This window comes from Ranitomeya variabilis, chromosome 5 (genome assembly GCF_051348905.1).
Source record: "Ranitomeya variabilis isolate aRanVar5 chromosome 5, aRanVar5.hap1, whole genome shotgun sequence".
NCBI lineage: Eukaryota > Metazoa > Chordata > Amphibia > Anura > Dendrobatidae > Ranitomeya > Ranitomeya variabilis.
The window spans coordinates 190,724,023-190,742,333 of record NC_135236.1 but is presented as its reverse complement, the minus strand read 5'-3'; the positions used below and the strand labels follow the sequence as shown (position 1 = coordinate 190,742,333).

At 41.4% G+C, this 18,311-nt stretch overlaps 1 protein-coding gene across 11 annotated transcripts in view; it reads left to right on the top strand.

Moving 5' to 3' along the window:
* The window catches only part of LOC143775481 (high affinity cAMP-specific and IBMX-insensitive 3',5'-cyclic phosphodiesterase 8A-like), a 534,058-nt gene that overhangs the window by 456,135 nt on the left and 59,612 nt on the right, over window positions 1-18,311 (top strand). For all 11 annotated transcript variants that reach the window (XM_077263662.1, XM_077263660.1, XM_077263664.1 and 8 more), the window contains 4 exons: window positions 612-663; window positions 758-800; window positions 2,960-3,037; window positions 9,024-9,094. In XM_077263662.1, the coding sequence (XP_077119777.1) occupies window positions 612-663; window positions 758-800; window positions 2,960-3,037; window positions 9,024-9,094 (244 nt within the window). The remainder of the gene's footprint in view (window positions 1-611; window positions 664-757; window positions 801-2,959; window positions 3,038-9,023; window positions 9,095-18,311) is intronic.

Genomic DNA, 18,311 nt, shown 5'->3' with positions numbered 1-18,311 from the left:
ATAACAAAGCGATCATTCTTAAAGATGTGAATTCAGGTGGCTGCAATTTTTACAAACTGTCCAGAGAAATGTGATGATGGTTTGTCAGTCAATTATTCTGGATCCTGTCACAGAACCGGACAGCTATTCCATGAATAAAAGGCTAATACTTCTGTCATTTACCATTTAATTAGATGAATGATCCGGATTCTCACACTGGACATGCACAATAGATAGTTGTTTCCTGAATGATCACTCTACTGACAGCTGTCTCTCGCGATGCCCCATAGACAGTAGCGCTCGGCTCCGCACAGAATTGGAATTCAATAGCCAGATCATTTTCTTTGACGGGGAGAACACACAATCGCCCAATTTTTATGCCACCCAGATAATTTGTTGAGGGGTGCTCAGGAGGCCCCCACACCCACCTATATGGTTAGCTAATCACATAAAGAGCATCGGGTTAAACCACTTTAGTCTAGTGTGTATGGGGGCCAACTTTTGGTGCATTTTGCCAATTTTGCTCCGTTGTGTATGGGGACTTTGCTATTATGCTATTAATATCGTAGGCGCACGACTAGATTTGAGACTGTGTCATTTTATACTTATTTAAAACTGAGTCTCTTTTACAGTAAGATCAGACACTATGTGTCTATTAGCCGGCCATGTAACGACAATAATAAGGTAAGTAAGAGTCCTTTTTTTTTTTTATTGATGCACATTTTGTGCCCATTATTGTCTGGGATGTTAAGGATTGATTGCTGACGTTTATTTTCAGGTAGAAAAACAGTGTGAGCGAGTTCAGGCTGAGTCTCAAACAGGTTTGTTTTTCTGGTATTAGGAGTAAATGTTTTGTGCCGTCACACTGTCCTTACATGTGAATGGAATACATAGTGTTGCTACTTTACTGTGTATGATAATGACTGATGTATTTGTAAGCTGAAAATTTGCATATTATAATACACAAAATAGCAAAACATTCACTGAAATAAAGTACTTCGAATTAAGACAGAAATGAGCCATATTTTATTGGCTTCTAACACTCCATTTGTGGTGTATGATATTTCAAGTTATTGAACTCCCCCAGGCCTTATTCAGGCGACCCTTATTCTCCTTCATTTTCTTTCTCTCCTTTTCACTGACAAAACATGTATCCCTTATAGTCTATGGCTTATTCATATGTATTTTCTTGTGGACCAATTGTCCACAAAAAAAACAATGTACCGTTTTTTTATCACTATTTTAGGATCAAATTTGCCCATTGAAGTGTTTGGGTCTGTGATGTAAACAGATGCCATCCGTATATCATCTGAGTGCTGTCCATTGTTCATTGACCAGTTGTTAGAAGTTCTGAAAGACCTTTAATTTTTTTCCGTATGAGAAAAACAAAGATGCGTAGATTACAAAAACTGACTGTATATTACAATTAGGTTTGAAAATAGTAGTAGACTGTGCAATTTCATACAACAGGATCCAAGAAAAAATAGAGAGGCTGCACTCCAATAAGTATACAAAAGAAAAGGTGGACTTTAGTTAGCCCATGTAGCAAGGTTCTGTTCACAGAGCCTTTCTCAAGAATGAAAAATCGCTCCATGGGCTAATTAAAGTCCTCTGCGGGTCTTGAATTCATTTAAAAGCATGTCTTTCAGCTGACTGATAAACGTCTTAGGCTATGTGCACACGTAGGAAAAGAGGTGCAGAATTTTCTGCACAAAATCCGCATCTCCTGGCAGAATCCAAAGCCGCGGATTTGCCGTGGATTTTGTGCGGATTTTCTGCGGTTTTTGCCGCTGCGGATTTCTATAATGGAGGGGTGCAGAAACTCTGCAGATCCTCACAAAAGAAGTGACATGAACTTCTTTGAAATCCGCAGCAAATGCTCTGCACAACTTTTTTTTTCCCATTAAATAACATTGTACTGTTCATCACAGTGCAGATCGGCAGCGTTTCTGAGCCGAAAAATCTGCTGCGGATCCGCAGCAAATCCGCATCATATGCACATACCCTTGGGCTGCATTCACACATCCATATGACATGTCCAAGTGCTGTCTGATTTTTCATAAGACAGAATTTGGACCTACAGAGTAGAATGGATGTATTCACTTATCGTCAGAATCACAGATCTGAGAGTGGGATCCATGTTGGTCAGAGCAGGTCCTATTCTGATCAAATTTTGTGGGTCAGGCTTGACCTTTAAAGTTTACGAGGATCTCTGTAAAATGGATGAAACATGGAAGACAGGCTTCAGTTTCGCATCCAAGTTTTCATACGCTTTTAGTTGAGCCACTGCTATGAGTCAATTGATTAAAAAAAAAAAAAAAAAAGTTCAGCCAGTCTACCTGCTTCAGTGAAAATAACAATGGATGAAACTAGGGAGACACCTCTGTTTTTCTCTCTTAGGGTAAGTTCACACCAGGCGTTTTTTCAGCGTTTTTTTTTTTTTCTGCAGCAAAGCCTGATCTCTTGGCAGGAAAGAAGCTGCAGAGGAAAGCATGTTTTCCTTGGTTTCTCTTGTTTTTCAGTGTGTTTGGTGCATTTTTTGTTTGTTTTTTTCAGCGGTTTTGACATGCTGGATTTGTCTCTTGTGCGTGCTGATAAAGTTTAGTGTTGAAAAAAAAAAAGTCCTATTCCATAGAATAAGGTTTGGGCAGAAAAAAACGCATAAAAACATACGACCATCGTTTCCATTCAAGTCAATGGGTGAAAAACGCTGAAAAAATGCTGAAAAGACGCTAAAAAAAGTGACATGCTCTATGTCCAAAAAACCATGCAAAGCACAAAATACTGATGACAAAAAAAGGGTGTGCCTGAGATTTTTGAAATCTCAAAGGCTTTGCTGGTACTGAAAAACCCTGTTGAAAATTAGCATAAAAAAGACAGCAAAAACGCCCAGTGTGAACTTAGCCTTATGGTAACGCTGAGACGAATGTGTAAATGCAGCCTCAATACAACGCAAACAAATGTGTTCCTCTTCCCACAGATATCCAGAGCTGCAGACATAAGGACAGGCGGAAAGGTTCCTTAGATGTCAGGTCCACCACCTCCAGAGGAAGTGATGGTATGCAGTCTTCTAAACCCTGGAAATAAAGACTCTTTAACTCATGTTATCAGTAAGGGTATGTTCACATGACGAGCTAAAATCCACTATGTATTTTCAGCTACAAAAATCCAAGACTGACCCACAGATTTCTACCAAAAATGTACTCCAGATTTGCAGCTTGTAGCGTTGTGGATCTGCACTAGTTCTATTGTGCTTCTCGTTATCCTGCAGATTCTGAACAGAAAATATGGAGATCCCCCAGACTACCTATTTCCATTGGAGCAGAACATTTTTGATGCACTGTTTGTTTACTGGGTTGCAGAAACTTTCTATACATACTTAAAGGGGTTGTCGGCTTTCCGGTATCAGGTTTTTAATAATTGGAGGAGGCTGATGGACTGCATATGCTCCTCCACCAGCAGCCATTGTATGGACAGAAGTTCTGGTCAGTGTGTGAGGACACCTGCACTAACAAGATAAAGTGGCGACCTCTTTAAGATGCGGATTCCATTAAGATTTGGGCATGGAACGTGTTCCAAAATCTATGTGAAAAAAAATTGTTGTGTGAACATACCATACAAACCATATTGGCTTTTCTATGACCTATTAGATGTGTTATCTCTAATAGTGATGTATGTTTGTGACTAGTGACTATTATTGACCAATATTGTATGGCGTTATTGGCCAAATAAACCATGGCTTTAAAGAGATTTTCTGAGACAATAATATGATGACCTGTATTTGGTAGTGGTTGTGCAGGATATTGCACACTAATTTTGCTGTCATACTTAGATATTTTTTTAAAATGGGGCATTTAAGACTTAGAGGTTTTACACTGCTAATTTCACCCCTTTCATATGTTCTTTTCCAATATTTTTATTTGTTTTTAACAAGGGTAAAGAGGGAGGGAGGGCGGGTAATAATGGAGGGGAAGGGAAGGAAATGTGGAATGGGCCAAGGGGGAAACTGGATAGGCGAGGAAAGCAAACATAACAAAACATAAAATTACAAACTGGCAATAATTTGGCCTGAATAAAGCAAGGGACACAGCCCTTGAAAAACAACATTATGTTCAGCAACTATAGTATACAAATCAGAAACAAACAGTGCAATAATAAGACCTATCTATGACCTTGATAAAAAGCAAACTGCTTATAGAAGGTTATAGAGGCAAGGGAATAGGTAATCAAAGCGTAGCCAAACTCAAATCTGTCAGCTAATTATGTAAGTGCAGGAGTGAAAGATTGGTCCCATTTGTACCGTTTCCGATAGAACTTATCCAATCCATTATTGGACAGAGCGAACTTAAGCTCAAGTGCTCTGTGTTGTGTAATGAACTTGATAATGGTGCCAGCACTGGGTAGAGTACGGCTTTTCCAATAGTAGGCGATGGAATTCTTGGCGACCATGCACCCTTTCATATGTTCTAACTCTTCCTAACAATCAGTTTGATAATATACTCCTACTGCCTGCCCTGCTCCTGTAAGCTCACTTCTATGTGGGTGATACAGTCCTCTGTTGGGACTTTGGCTTTGCTACTTCCAATCTGGAAGCCAGGATTGGACATTCTGAGCTGCGCACATCATCGGTGGGGGTTACCTCTGTGAGTGACAGCAGTCTACCACTTGTCAGCTGAAAGCACGGTCTTCAAAGCATCAGCAGGATCCAGGCAGCCGAGAGTGAAGACTGGTCTGAGAATGCGTGTGCAGACTGCTAAAAGGTATCACCCATTCTAAATATTTTTCTGCTCAGACTGCTGTCACTCACTGAGAGGTAGCCTCGCTCCACCAATGACGTGCGCTGCTCACTGCGTCCAATTCCAGAGCCAGAACCATAACAGAGTACTAGATCACCCACACAGCGCTTACGGGAGCAGGGCTGATTATAGAATTATATTGATTGTTAGGAAGAGTTAGGACATATGAACGGGGGTGAAATTAGTAGTGGAAAACGTCTTTAAGCATTTCGCATGAGGAGTGCTTTGGGGTACATAGTGTATACTGTGTGTACAATTATTAGGCAATTTTAGTATTTTTGATGATTAATTTTATTAAACAACCACAGCGCTGTTGGTCAATCCAAAAGGTAAATAAACTAGAATATTTACGATAGTAAAGTGAGGTTTTGTTTTTGGAGAACATCTGTGTGCAGAATTATTGAGCAAGAATTGGTGTGCACAATTATTATGCAACTAAAGTGTAAATTTTCCCATCTGAATTGTTTTTCATCTGTTAAAGTCAGAATAATAACTAAATATGTATAAAAAAGGAAAGGGCCATGTCATACTTTCATCTTTAACCCCTTTCTGACCTCGGACGGGATAGTACGTCTGAGGTCAGAACCCCCACTTTGATGCGGGCTCCGGCGATTCACCCGCCGCTATTAACTAGTTAAATTCCGCTGTCAAACGCTGACAGCGGCATTTAACCGGCGCTTCCGGCCAGGCGGCTGGAAATGAGCGCATCGCTGACCCCCGTCACATGATAAGGGGGTCAGCGATGCTTCTGCAGAGTAACCATAGAGGTCCTTGAGACCTCTATGGTTACTGATCCCTGGTAGCTGTGAGCGCCACCCTGTGGTCGGCGCTCATAGCACACCTGCATTTCTGCTGCATAGCAGCGATCTGATGATCGCTGCTATGTAGCAGAGGCGATCGCATTGTGCCAGCTTCTAGCCTCCCATGGAGGCTATTGAAGCATGGCACAAGTTTAAAAAAAAAAAAAAAAAAGTAAAAAAAATATGAAAGTTTAAATCACGCCCCATTCAAAATAAATCAATTAAAAAAAAAAATCAAACCTACACATATTTGGTGTCGCCGCGTTCAGAATCGCCCTATCTATCAATAAAAGAGAGCTGCAGTAAATGTGTTTTTATGGAGAAAAGTTCAGTTCTACTGTTCTGTGTTAGTTACTTGTCTCACACTGGAAACTCCCTCCTTTTACTAAAAATATTCTTTGGAGGCAGATTCTCATGAAGATCAGTGTTCGGCCCATAGTCCTGAACAGCTCATTTACATATAAGAAAAACATGGATTTCTTTGGAATAAGAAATCAGATCACAGATATCAAGGTGTATTATTCACCGTCCTATGATCTTTATGCCCATACAGACAGCTTAGTTGGAATAATAATATTTTTATTTCTATAGCACCAACCTTTTCCACAGCACTTTACATTTTAGAGGGGACTTGTACAGACAAGAAATGACTTTACAGAATATCAATAATCACATGAATCAACAGATACCAGGAGGAGTGAGGGCCCTGCTCGCAAGCTTACAATCTGAGGAAATTGGAGAGACAAGAAATGTGGATTGTAACAACTGCTTGTATTCTACAGTCCAGCCATCAATATAATAAATAGGGTGTTCATGTAATGTTGCATGAACCGCTACCAACCAGTATGTGCACGGGCACACAGGGCTATTAAAGTGCATATAGGGTGAGTGAAAAATTAAAAATTGTCCTGGTTTTGAAGAAAATTAAGTATGGGCAAAACAGGGATAGTTAGATAAATGTGAGATGATACTCCAATTAAAAAAAAAAAACTTTTTTTAGGGCAAGCTTAAAACTGTGGGTATTGGGAATGAATCAGAGTTTCCTTGGTAATGCATACCAAATTGGCGCAGGTTGCGAGAAGTCTTTGGAGGCGGGAATGGGAGGTTCGGATTATTGAGGATGTTAATTTTAGGTCATTAGCAGTACGGAGGGCGCGGGTAGGGTGGTAAACTGAGACAAGGGAGGAGATGTAGGGTGGTGCTGAAGCATGGAGTGCTTTGTGGGTGAGAGTCATAAGTTTGTAAGGTACTGTTTATCGGACGGGCAATCAGTTCAACAACTGGCACAGGGTAGAGGCATTGGTGTAACGGTTGGCGAGGAATATTATCCTGGCTGCTGCTGCATTTAGAGAGTATTGGAGAGGGGAGAGACCTTGGGCTGATGCTACTTACAAATTCCTCTTAATGCCTTTACTGACTAGCCCAGCAGTTGAGACTTTGATTCATGCAATGGAGCATTGTTCTGCATAAAAAATATTTTTTTCGTGAAAAATACGGTCTTTTTCCTGTACCATTGATTGAAGAAAGTGTCTAAAAATTAGCAGTAGGTTTGGAAGTTGATTTTGAGTCCATCTTCAACCCCAAAAAGTCCAACTAGCTCATCCTTATTGGTACCATCTCATAGCAGTACGCGACTCCATCTTGTTGATGCCTGAGTTGAAATGGAGTTCTGTGTCTGTTACAGATCCAGCCACAGGCTCATTTGGTTCGTCAAGAGTTGCCCTCATCCTATCAGCTCATAACACCTTTGAAAAATTTGTCTTCAGGTATTTCTTGGCTAAGTCTTGATGTTTCAACTTCTGTCTCTTGTTCAGTGGTGGTTGGGTTTCATCATTCCTTACTTCTTCCATGTTTCTGAGCACCGAACACCTTTTACTTCTGGGCCTCCAAGGAGATTACAGCTCTGGAATATGACAGCCGTGGAGGATAAATGGGTTCCTGGTCTCTTCATGTTTAATTCTTCTCAAATCTTTGGCCGTTAATGGGTATCGTTTTTACTCAGCACGTTTTTGAAACCCTGTTGACTATATGCAGCAAAACTTTGAACGGTTCTGTGATCACAACCCAATATCTTAGTAATTTCAAGAGTTCGGCATCCCTCTTTTAGGTCTTTTTTACACGTCCTGATATTTCGGGTACCGGAGATATCAGTGTATGTGGGTGTAATACGTGTGGCAACTGTGTGCTGTCTGTGTGCCGCATCAGTACCACATCTACCGGCGTCTGGGAAGCAGCGGTACTGTTTGTGCTGTTCCCCGGCGCCAAGTGCTGAAGACCACTCTCGTCATTCTTCCCTGCTTGTTCTGTGATCAGCGCTAGCAAGGGAGAATGTTGAGTTGTATTCAAATAATAGCAAGAGCAAGCGCCGGCTGATGAGTATTTATCAGCCACCGCCTGCGTTATAAATAAGGGCTCCTTCTTACTTTCGAGATAAACGTCCGTGTCTCGCATGTGAAAACCAAGCTGTGGCGCTGGCACTTGGGAGCGGAGCGTGCGGCTGCATAGCAATACATGCAGCCACACTCTTCACTCCCAAGTGCCGGAGCCAGAGCTTGGTTTTCACATGCGAGACCCGGACGTTTATCTCGCAATTGGAAAGGAGCCCTAAATGCAAAAAAAGGAAAGGACATGGGTTCCACTGTATTTTTGATAACCAGCCAGGTAAAACGTTCAGCTGTCAGCTTTAGCAAGGTTGGCTATTAAGAATATTTACATTTTAAAAAATGTTGTCATCAGTGCGCATGTATGCAGGACGTTTTATGGCCTGTGCTGCTGTTAAAAAATGGACATGTCAGTGTATATTGCCCACATTGCAGACACGCGGTTTGTGGAAACTCACTGATGTGCATACAGTAGACCCATTCACCTGAATTGGTCTCCCTGTGTAAGTGTCTCTGGTACGTGTGAAAACCGTCACCATATCTACTGAAAACACTTGTGCAAAAGAGCCCTAAGACTGTAGCAATTTTTGACTTTTCAGAGTAAGGCAAAGTAGGCCAAAAAGTAACTTAACTGAGGGAAACAAGCTGCTTACTAATTCTGCTCGTCTTGATAAAGGGTGTTGTATCCTTAGGTCACACCCTCCCTCCCTACAGAAATCCACATCCTCTGATCTGCTTCATCCAAGGTTGTACAGTTTGGAGTTGGATAATCTGCATAAATATGATGATGATGTCAAAATACTCACTTGCCTAATAATTGTGCACGCAGTATAGATCTGATAATAGGATTCATAATTAATTAGTGCAGCACCAGAAAATAAATGAATTTCTGATGGATTGAGGCTGTATGTGAAGTGATCTATAACAGGGTGTTGTGTCTGGAAAGATGATTTGTTCCCACCAGTATTTCTGCACTTCATGTGTATATGATGGGTGTGCAAGATTGTTCTTTTCCTAAATTAAATCTGATGAAGACATAATATTCAACATTTCTCCTTACCTTGCAGGTAGTTCACAAAGGCGGCATTCTTCAATGGCCAGAATACATTCGATGACTATTGAAGCCCCTATAACGAAGGTACAATATTACTATATCATTCATTTAAAATCACTCAAATCAACATCGAAAAATGTTGAGGTTTTGTTATGACGGCAGAGTTGGCAGTGTCCCTGCCATGCAGTATAGCGGTATGAAAAGCCAGTGGCCGGCTGGGTGATGGAATTGATGTGGCACAAACTGACATTTTTCATCCATTTCTGATGCTGTAGGCTTTTAAAAGACAGGTTTATGTGGCAAAACACCCATGTGCAAAGTATAGGACACAAAACCTTTTCTGTCAGTTCTCGGAAATGTCTTGGGAACCTCATCTGTGTACGTGTTGCGCTCTGTCTAAATCTTCTTTACTGGATTATGTACATCAGAGTATACATCTCTAGAGTATAAATATAATTAAAAAAAAAAAAAAACTCAAACCAGCCCGGACAATACAAGAATAAAAACCCCTAAAAAATTAGCAGAATCCCCACCATACTCCTATTTAGTAGCACAAGGTATTGGCTCACCAGGTCTACAGGTAAACATTGAGAACCTAATGGGATGTGTGGCTTTTCCTGGCTATTTCAGTCATGTTGTATTGTGATACATTAAATACATGTATTGTATTTACTCTAGTATACATATGAATTAAGAAAGTAAGTTTTATTAGTATTGTGTTTGATATTTATTGGAGCTAATTTGTAGGTTATGATTTTGATTGTTTGTTGGATCTGTATGTATATGTAGTTGGTGAGTTATGGGTTAATAATAAAATTTACTACAGATTCTAGAAATTTGGAGACTTCACTTTATCAACATTAAAGGGAATCTATAATGTCACCAAGAGCTCTTAATCCACAGATTTAGGGTTGATCTGCAGGTAAATAATGATCCAATGTTGTCCGTATGTCTAACTGGATTCTACCAGGAGAAAATGGACTTTAGGCCTCCCATAAGCCACCGCCTTTGTCATTGATGCGGAGCCAAGGGAGGCTTTTTCATTGCTCAGAGCATTGTGAGCGGTGGCTGTATCCACACCCCGGCACTCTCATTGACTGCTCGCACTGCAGAGCATCTGTGCGCAGCGAGTTATCAAAGTGCTGGGACTTGCTTACAGCAGACTCATTGTTGTACTGAGTAGTGACTGCCGCTGCTCCAACATGCCGGCGGCTTCTGGGAGGAGTAAACTTAATTTTCTCCTAGGTAGCCACACTTTCAGTAAAGCAACCAAACAACATTAGAACACTATAAACATGCCAAATCTGCTTTTTATTTTTTTCTAGACAACTTATCAAGAAATGACAGACAATACTTTTTACGGGCATATTTGGAAACCATAATAAACTATTATGATCAAAAGTGATACATGCTTGCAGCCCATAATTCTGATATGAAGACAATAGCTGCATTCACTGTAAAATGATAATTACTATCATAACTATGTGTATAAGTTTGTTCACCATTTACTCCTAAGCACTGGTCCAGAACCGGATCCCAATGTAACATGACATGGCTATCTTGCGTCTTCTTTGGGGTGCTAATCTTTGGGGTACAATACAAGCTTCCTCCTATTGAGAGTGAATAAAAGTCACATATCATGATCTTTACAAGACCATAGAGATTTACATCTGCACAGGATGCAGCCATCATTGATTCGTAAATCTCAAACATATTCCGGCTCCTAAGCAAACAGCAGGGCTGAATAAATCAATAATGGCTGCATGATGGCTAGGATCTGCATACACGTCTTCCATTTATTTATTTTACTCACTTTATATAGAGCTTAACATATTCCACAGCGCTTTACAGACATTATCATCACTGTCCCCATTGGGGCTCACAATCTACATTTCATATCAGTATGTATTTGGGGTTTGGGAGGAAACTCAAACACGGGGAGAACATACAAACTCCTTACAGATGTTGTCCTTGGTGGGGTTTGAACCCAGGACCCCAGTGCTGCAGTGCTAACCACTGTGTCTTGTGTATGGATGGGCTGCACACATGTCAGCCACACATTAGAGTGTGTTTAGCCAAGCCCAATGATTATTGGTTGGAGCCGAATGGGACTTTTCAACTCTCCCCGGATATTATATATATATATTGTATGTGGAAGGAACCATCTGTTAGATTTCAACACTCCTGATTCTTTTTTTCCTTCCAGGATATACTTCACCTGCAGAGATGACTGGTTGCAGACTTTTTATTTCCCCCTTTCTCCATACATGTTACATATATCACAACAGGAGGAAAAAAAGGAGGAAAAAACCTCCACTATTCTAGAAAAAACACCACAGAAAAACAGGCAAAGGTGCTTACCTGTCTAGGCCTCAAATCAAATGCACTCTCATGGTGCAGTGGGCCCCAAGTAAAGATGGCGACTACACAGGTGTGGTAATACCAAATGAGACAGTGAGCCTACAATCAGGGATTGGCCGCTGGGCACACCAGTGCAAATAATAATCTGCAGCAATGTTCACACAGAGTATGCACAGCAACTGGATCCTAGCCTATTAGTAACGCCATGTGGCGGGCTGACCAGTGCTAACTGTAATGCGTCCTGTGTGAACAGAGGCCATAACTTACAAAGCCATCAGGGCCCAACTGCACCTCAAAAAGTAAAAAAAGTGCACAAGAACATATCGAAAAATGTAAGGTATTAGTTAATATTATGGCCACAATACATAAGCTGGCAACCCACGTCACGGGTCCTCACGCTTGCCAGTCCTAGTCTAACAGCAAAAACCACAACAGGAGGAAAAAAAGGAGGAAAAAACCTCCACTATTCTAGAAAAAACACCACAGAAAAACAGGCAAATATGAAGGAGAGAGTAGCGATAGCTGTGTACAGCCATCTTTACTCCTGTATGTCCCCAGTATAGTGACTACATGGAGCCTATATATCCACTTTGGCTGCTCTGTGTGTAGGCCGCCGCACATTCTTAGCATTGTTAAGGTATCTGCACACGTTCAGTATTTGCAGCAGAAATGTCTGCTACATTTAGTGAAATGTTGGTAGGAAAAGAGCAGCAAAGAATACGAGCCTTTTTGACACATTTTTGTATGAATTTTTGATCCATTTCTCCCCCTATTCATTAAAACAGTACATGTTTAATAAAGTTACTTTTGATTTTTGATGCATGTTTTCACATTCTTTAACCCCTTCCTGACATCAGACGTACTATCCCGTCGAGGTGGGGTGGGCCCGTATGACCACCGACGGGATAGTACGTCATACGCGATCGGCCGCGCTCACGGGGGGAGCGCGGCCGATCGCGGCCGGGTGTCAGCTGCATATCGCAGCTGACATCCGGCACTATGTGTCAGGAGCGGTCTCACGGACCGCCCCCGGCACATTAACCCTCGGCACACCGCGATCAAACATGATCGCGGTGTACCGGCGGTATAGGGAAGTATCGCGCAGGGAGGGGGCTCCCTGCGGGCTTCCCTGAGACCCCCGGAGCAACGCGATGTGATCGCGTTGCTCCGAGGGTCTCCTACCTCCCTCCTCGCCGCAGGTCCCGGATCCAAGATGGCCGCGGCATCCGGGTCCTGCAGGGAGGGAGGTGGCTTACCGAGTGCCTGCTCAGAGCAAGCGCTTGGTAAGCCTGCAGCCCTGCACAGCAGATCGTCGATCTGACAGAGTGCTGTGCACACTGTCAGATCAATGATCTGTAATGTCCCACCCTGGGACAAAGTAAAAAAGTTAAAAAAAAATTCCCCACGTGTGTAAAAAAAAAATAAAAAAAATATCCTAAATAAAGAAAAAAAAAAAAATATTATTCCCATAAATACATTTCTTTAGCTAAATAAAATAAAAAAAAAACAATAAAAGTACACACATTTAGTATGGCCGCGTCTGTAACGACTAGTGTTGAGCATTCCGATACCGCAAGTATCGGGTATCGGCCGATACTTGCGGATATCGGAATTCCGATACCGAGATCCGATACTTTTGTGGTATCGGGTATCGGTATCGAAACAACATTAATGTAATAATGTGTAAAAGAAAGAATTAAAATAAAAAATATTGCTATACTCACCTCTCCGACGCAGCCTGGACCTCAGCGAGGGAACCGGCAGCGTTGTTTGCTTAAAATTCGCGCGTTTATTTCCTTACTTGAAGTCCCGGCTTGTGATTGGTCGCGTGCCGCCCATGTGGCCGCGACGCGACCAATCACAGCAAGCCGTGACGTAATCTTAGGTCCTTCAGTATTTTAAAATTACGTTCCGGCTTTGTGATTGGTCGCGTCGCGGTCACATGGGCGACGCGACCAATCACAAGCCGTGACGTCACGGGAGGCTGGACACGCGCGCATTTTAAAATGCGCGCTTGTCCTGCCTCCCGTGACGTCCCGGCTTGTGATTGGTCGCGACGCCCATGTGGCCGCGACGCGACCAATCACAGCAAGCCGTGACGTAATTTTAGGTCCTTCAGGATTTTAAAATTACGTTCTGGCTTGTGATTGGTCGCGACGCGATGCGACCAATCACAAGCCGTGACGTCACGGGAGGCAGGACAAGCGCACATTTTAAAATGCGCGCGTGTCCAGCCTCCCGTGACGTCACGGCTTGTGATTGGTCGCGTCGCCCATGTGACCGCGACGCGACCAATCACAAGCCAGAACGTAATTTTAAAATCCTGAAGGACCTAAAATTACGTCACGGCTTGCTGTGATTGGTCGCGTCGCGGCCACATGGGCAGCACGCGACCAATCACAAAGCCGGGACTTCAAGTAAGGAAATAAACGCGCAAATTTTAAGCAAACAACGCTGCCGGTTCTCTCGCTGAGGTCCAGGCTGCGTCGGAGAGGTGAGTATAGCAATATTTTTTATTTTAATTCTTTATTTTACACATTAATATGGTTCCCAGGGCCTGAAGGAGAGTTTCCTCTCCTTCAGACCCTGGGAACCATCAGGAATACCGTCCGATACATGAGTCCCATTGACTTGTATTGGTATCGGGTATCGGTATCGGATTAGATCCGATACTTTGCCGGTATCGGCCGATACTTACCGATACTTTCAAGTATCGGACGGTATCGCTCAACACTAGTAACGACCCAACCTATAATACTGCCCCACTAGTTAACCCCTTCAGTAAACACCGTAAGGAAAAAAAAAAAAAAACGAGGCAAAAAACAACGCTTTATTATCATACCGCCGAACAAAAAGTGGAATAACACGCGATCAAAAAGACGCATATAAATAACCATGGTACCGCTGAAAACGTCATCTTGTCCCGCAAAAAACGAGCCACAATACAGCATCATCAGCAAAAAAATAAAAAAGTTATAGTCCTGAGAATAAAGCGATACCAAAATAATTTTTTCTATAAAATAGTTTTTATCGTATAAAAGCGCCAAAACATAAAAAAAATGATATAAATGAGATATCGCTGTAATCGTACTGACTTGACGAATAAAACTGCTTTATCAATTTTACCAAACGCGGAACGGTATAAACGCCTCCCCCCAAAAGAAATTCATGAATAGCTGGTTTTTGATCACTCTGCCTCACAAAAATCGGAATAAAAAGCGATCAAAAAATGCCACGTGTCCAAAAATGTTACCAATAAAAACGTCAACTCGTCCCGCAAAAAACAAGATCTCACATGACTCTGTGGACTCAAATATGGAAAAATTACAGCTCTCAAAATGTGGTAACGCAAAAAATATTTTTTGCAATGAAAAGCATCTTTCAGTGTGTGACGGCTGCCAATCATAAAAATCCGCTAAAAAACCTGCTATAAAAGTAAATCAAACCCCCCTTCATCACCCCCTTAGTTTGGGAAAAATAAAAAAATTAAAAAATGTATTTATTTCCATTTTCCCATTAGGGTTAGGGCTAGAGTTAGGGCTAGAGTTAGGGCTAGAGTTAGGGCTAGAGTTAGGGCTAGAGTTAGGGCTAGAGTTAGGGCTAGAGTTAGGGCTAGAGTTAGGGCTAGAGTTAGGGCTAGGGTTAGGGCTAGGGTTAGGGCTAGGGTTAGGGCTAGGGTTAGGGCTAGGGTTAGGGCTAGGGTTAGGGCTAGGGTTAGGGCTAGGGTTAGGGCTAGGGTTAGGGTTGGGGCTAGGGTTAGGGCTAGGGTTAGGGTTGGGGCTAGGGTTAGGGCTAGGGTTAGGGTTGGGGCTAGGGTTAGGGCTAGGGTTAGGGTTAGGGTTTGGATTACATTTACGGTTGGGAATAGGGTTGGGTGTGTCTGGGTTAGAGGAGTGGTTAGGGTTACTGTTGGGATTAGGGTAAGGGGTGTGTTTGGATTAGGGTTTCAGTTATAATTGGGGGGGTTTCCACTGTTTAGGCACATCAGGGGCTCTCCAAACAGGACATGGCATCCGATCTGAATTCCAGCCAATTCTGCGTTGAAAAAGGAAAACAGTGCTCCTTCCCTTCAGAGCTCTCCCGTGTGCCCAAACAGGGGTTTACCCCAACATATGGGGTATCGGCGTACTCAGGACAAATTGGACATCATCTTTTGGCGTCCAATTTATCCTTCTACCCTTGGGAAAATACAAAACTGGGGGCCAAAAAATAAGTTTTGTGGGAAAAAAAAGATTTTTTTATTTTCACGGCTCTGCGTTGTAAACTGTAGTGAAACACTTGGGGGTTCAAAGTTCTCACAACACATCTAGATAAGTTCCTTGGGGGGTCTAGTTTCCGATATGGGGTCACTTGTGGGGGGTTTGTACTGTTTGGGTACATCAGGGGCTCTGCAAATGCAACGTGACGCCTGCAGACCAATCCATTTAAGTCTGCATTCCAAATGGCGCTCCTTCCCTTCCGAGCTCTGTCATGCGCCCAAACAGTGGTTCCCCCCCACATATGGGGTATCAGCGTACTCAGGACAAATTGCACAACAACTTTTGTGGTCTAATTTCTTCTCTTACCCTTGGGGAAATAAAAAAATGGGGGCGAAAAGATCATTTTTGTGAAAAAATATGATTTTTTATTTTTACGGCTCTGCATTATAAACTTCTGTGAAGCACTTGTTGGGTCAAAGTGCTCAACACACATCTAGATAAGTTCCTTAAGGGGTCTACTTTCCAAAATGGTGTCACTTGTGGGGGGTTTCAATGTTTAGGCACATCAGGGGCTCTCCAAATGCAACATGGCGTCCCATCTCAATTCCAGTCAATTTTGCATTGAAAAGTCAAATGGCGCTCCTTCCCTTCCGAGCTCTGCCCTGCACCCAAACAATGGTTTACACCCACATATGGGGTATCAGCGTACTCAGGACAAATTGCACAACAAATTTTGGGGTCTATTTTCTCCTGTTACCCTTGGTAAAATAAAACAAATTGGAGCTGAAATAAATTTTGTGTGAAAAAAAGTTAAATGTTCATTTTTATTTAAACATTCCAAAAATTCCTGTGAAACACCTAAAGGGTTAATAAACTTCTTGAAAGTGGTTTTGAGTACCTTGAGGGGTGCAGTTTTTAGAATGGTGTCACACTTGGGTATTTTCTATCATATAGACCCCTCAAAATGACTTCAAATGAGATGTGGTCCCTAAAAAAAAAATGGTGTTGTAAAAATGAGAAATTGCTGGTCAACTTTTAACCCTTATAACTCCGTCACAAAAAAAAAAATTTGGTTCCAAAATTGTGCTGATGTAAAGTAGACATGTGGGAAATGTTACTTATTAAGTATTTTGGGTGACATATGTCTGTGATTTAAGGGCATAAAAATTCAAAGTTGGAAAATTGCGACATTTTCAACATTTTCGCCAAATATTCGTTTTTTTTCACAAATAAACGCAAGTTATATCGAAGAAATTTTACCACTATCATGAAGTACAATATGTCACGAGAAAACAATGTCAGAATCGCCAAGATCCGTTGAAGCGTTCCAGAGTTATAACCTCATAAAGGGACAGTGGTCAGAATTGTAAAAATTGGCCCGGTCATTAACGTGCAAACCACCCTTGGGGGTGAAGGGGTTAAACTGGATGAAAAACACTGAAAGAATTGAAATGCTTCAGATATGAAACTGCTTCAAATCTGCCTGGAAAAAATAAGCAACGTGTGCATGAGACTTCAGGAACCGTATTCACTTTGCTGATACTAGGAAATCCTTCAGTTTTTGTGACAAAACTGCTTGAAAAATGTTTGACAAAAATGCAACAAATACTTAACATGCACACAATACACAAATCCTTAGGCCATGTTCACATGTACTTGAATGAGATTACTGATATCTCATGCACACGTTTATAATTTTTTCCTTGTAGATTTGAAGCAGTTTCAAAACCACAGCATGTCAATTCTTTCGGCGTTTTTCATTTAGTTTAAAAAATGCGAAAACACAAATCAAAAGTAACTTTATTAAACATGTACTTTAGCCAAAGCTCACATATAATCCTCATCCAAAAAAAACACTGCAAAAATGCATAACCATTATGCATATTTTTTGCCCTAGAAAACAAAGAAAAATACACAATAATGCATCAGTGTTGCTATACCATATAAATGTAGTTTAGTTTTGCAGCACTTTGTGCTAGGTTTTTTTTTTCCATGCTTCTCCACTTTCTGGCAATGACTCAACATGCAATAAAGGAAATGTCCATGATGCGCCCCCTGGTGGTACGAATTTATATCAGCACTGCTGTGGCTGAAAAATGGCATGCAAGATCGTCTATTCTGATTTACATGTCCCGATGTATTACTAACCTACAGAAAATGAGTGACCATATACAAGTACAGAAAATCAGTTACAAACTTGTTGCTTTTTATGAGTGAAAAAACGCTGCAAAAATGCTGAAAGTAGTGACATGCTGCAGTCATAAAAAACACAGCAGTTTTCCAATTCATTTAGGAAAAAAGAGTGGGCATGATATTTCTGAAATCTCATGTCTTTTGCTGGTACTTTAAAAAACAGCTTTGAATTTGCATGGAAAAACACAGCAAAAAACCTGCAAGTGTGAACATAGGTTTATATAGATTCTCACTGTCGTCCCATTGCACACATTTTAATACATGTGTTGATTGACTAAACGTTGACATTGTAAGCATGGATTGAAGAATTGGATGCACAAAAAATTATTTAACTATATCTATTCCAAAAAAATTGTACTTAGATTTTTTCAAACCTGGTTTTTTTTTCTAAATTCCTTTCTAACAATTGGGTCAACGAGTTGGGTATATGTTGACCTCAATAGACTTTTTTTATTCTTTCAACCTTAAAACTGAATTGGTAAAAAAGAGGAAATTGCCATGAAATTCCATGGCAGATGTACAAGGAGGACACTAATCCTAAGCAGTAA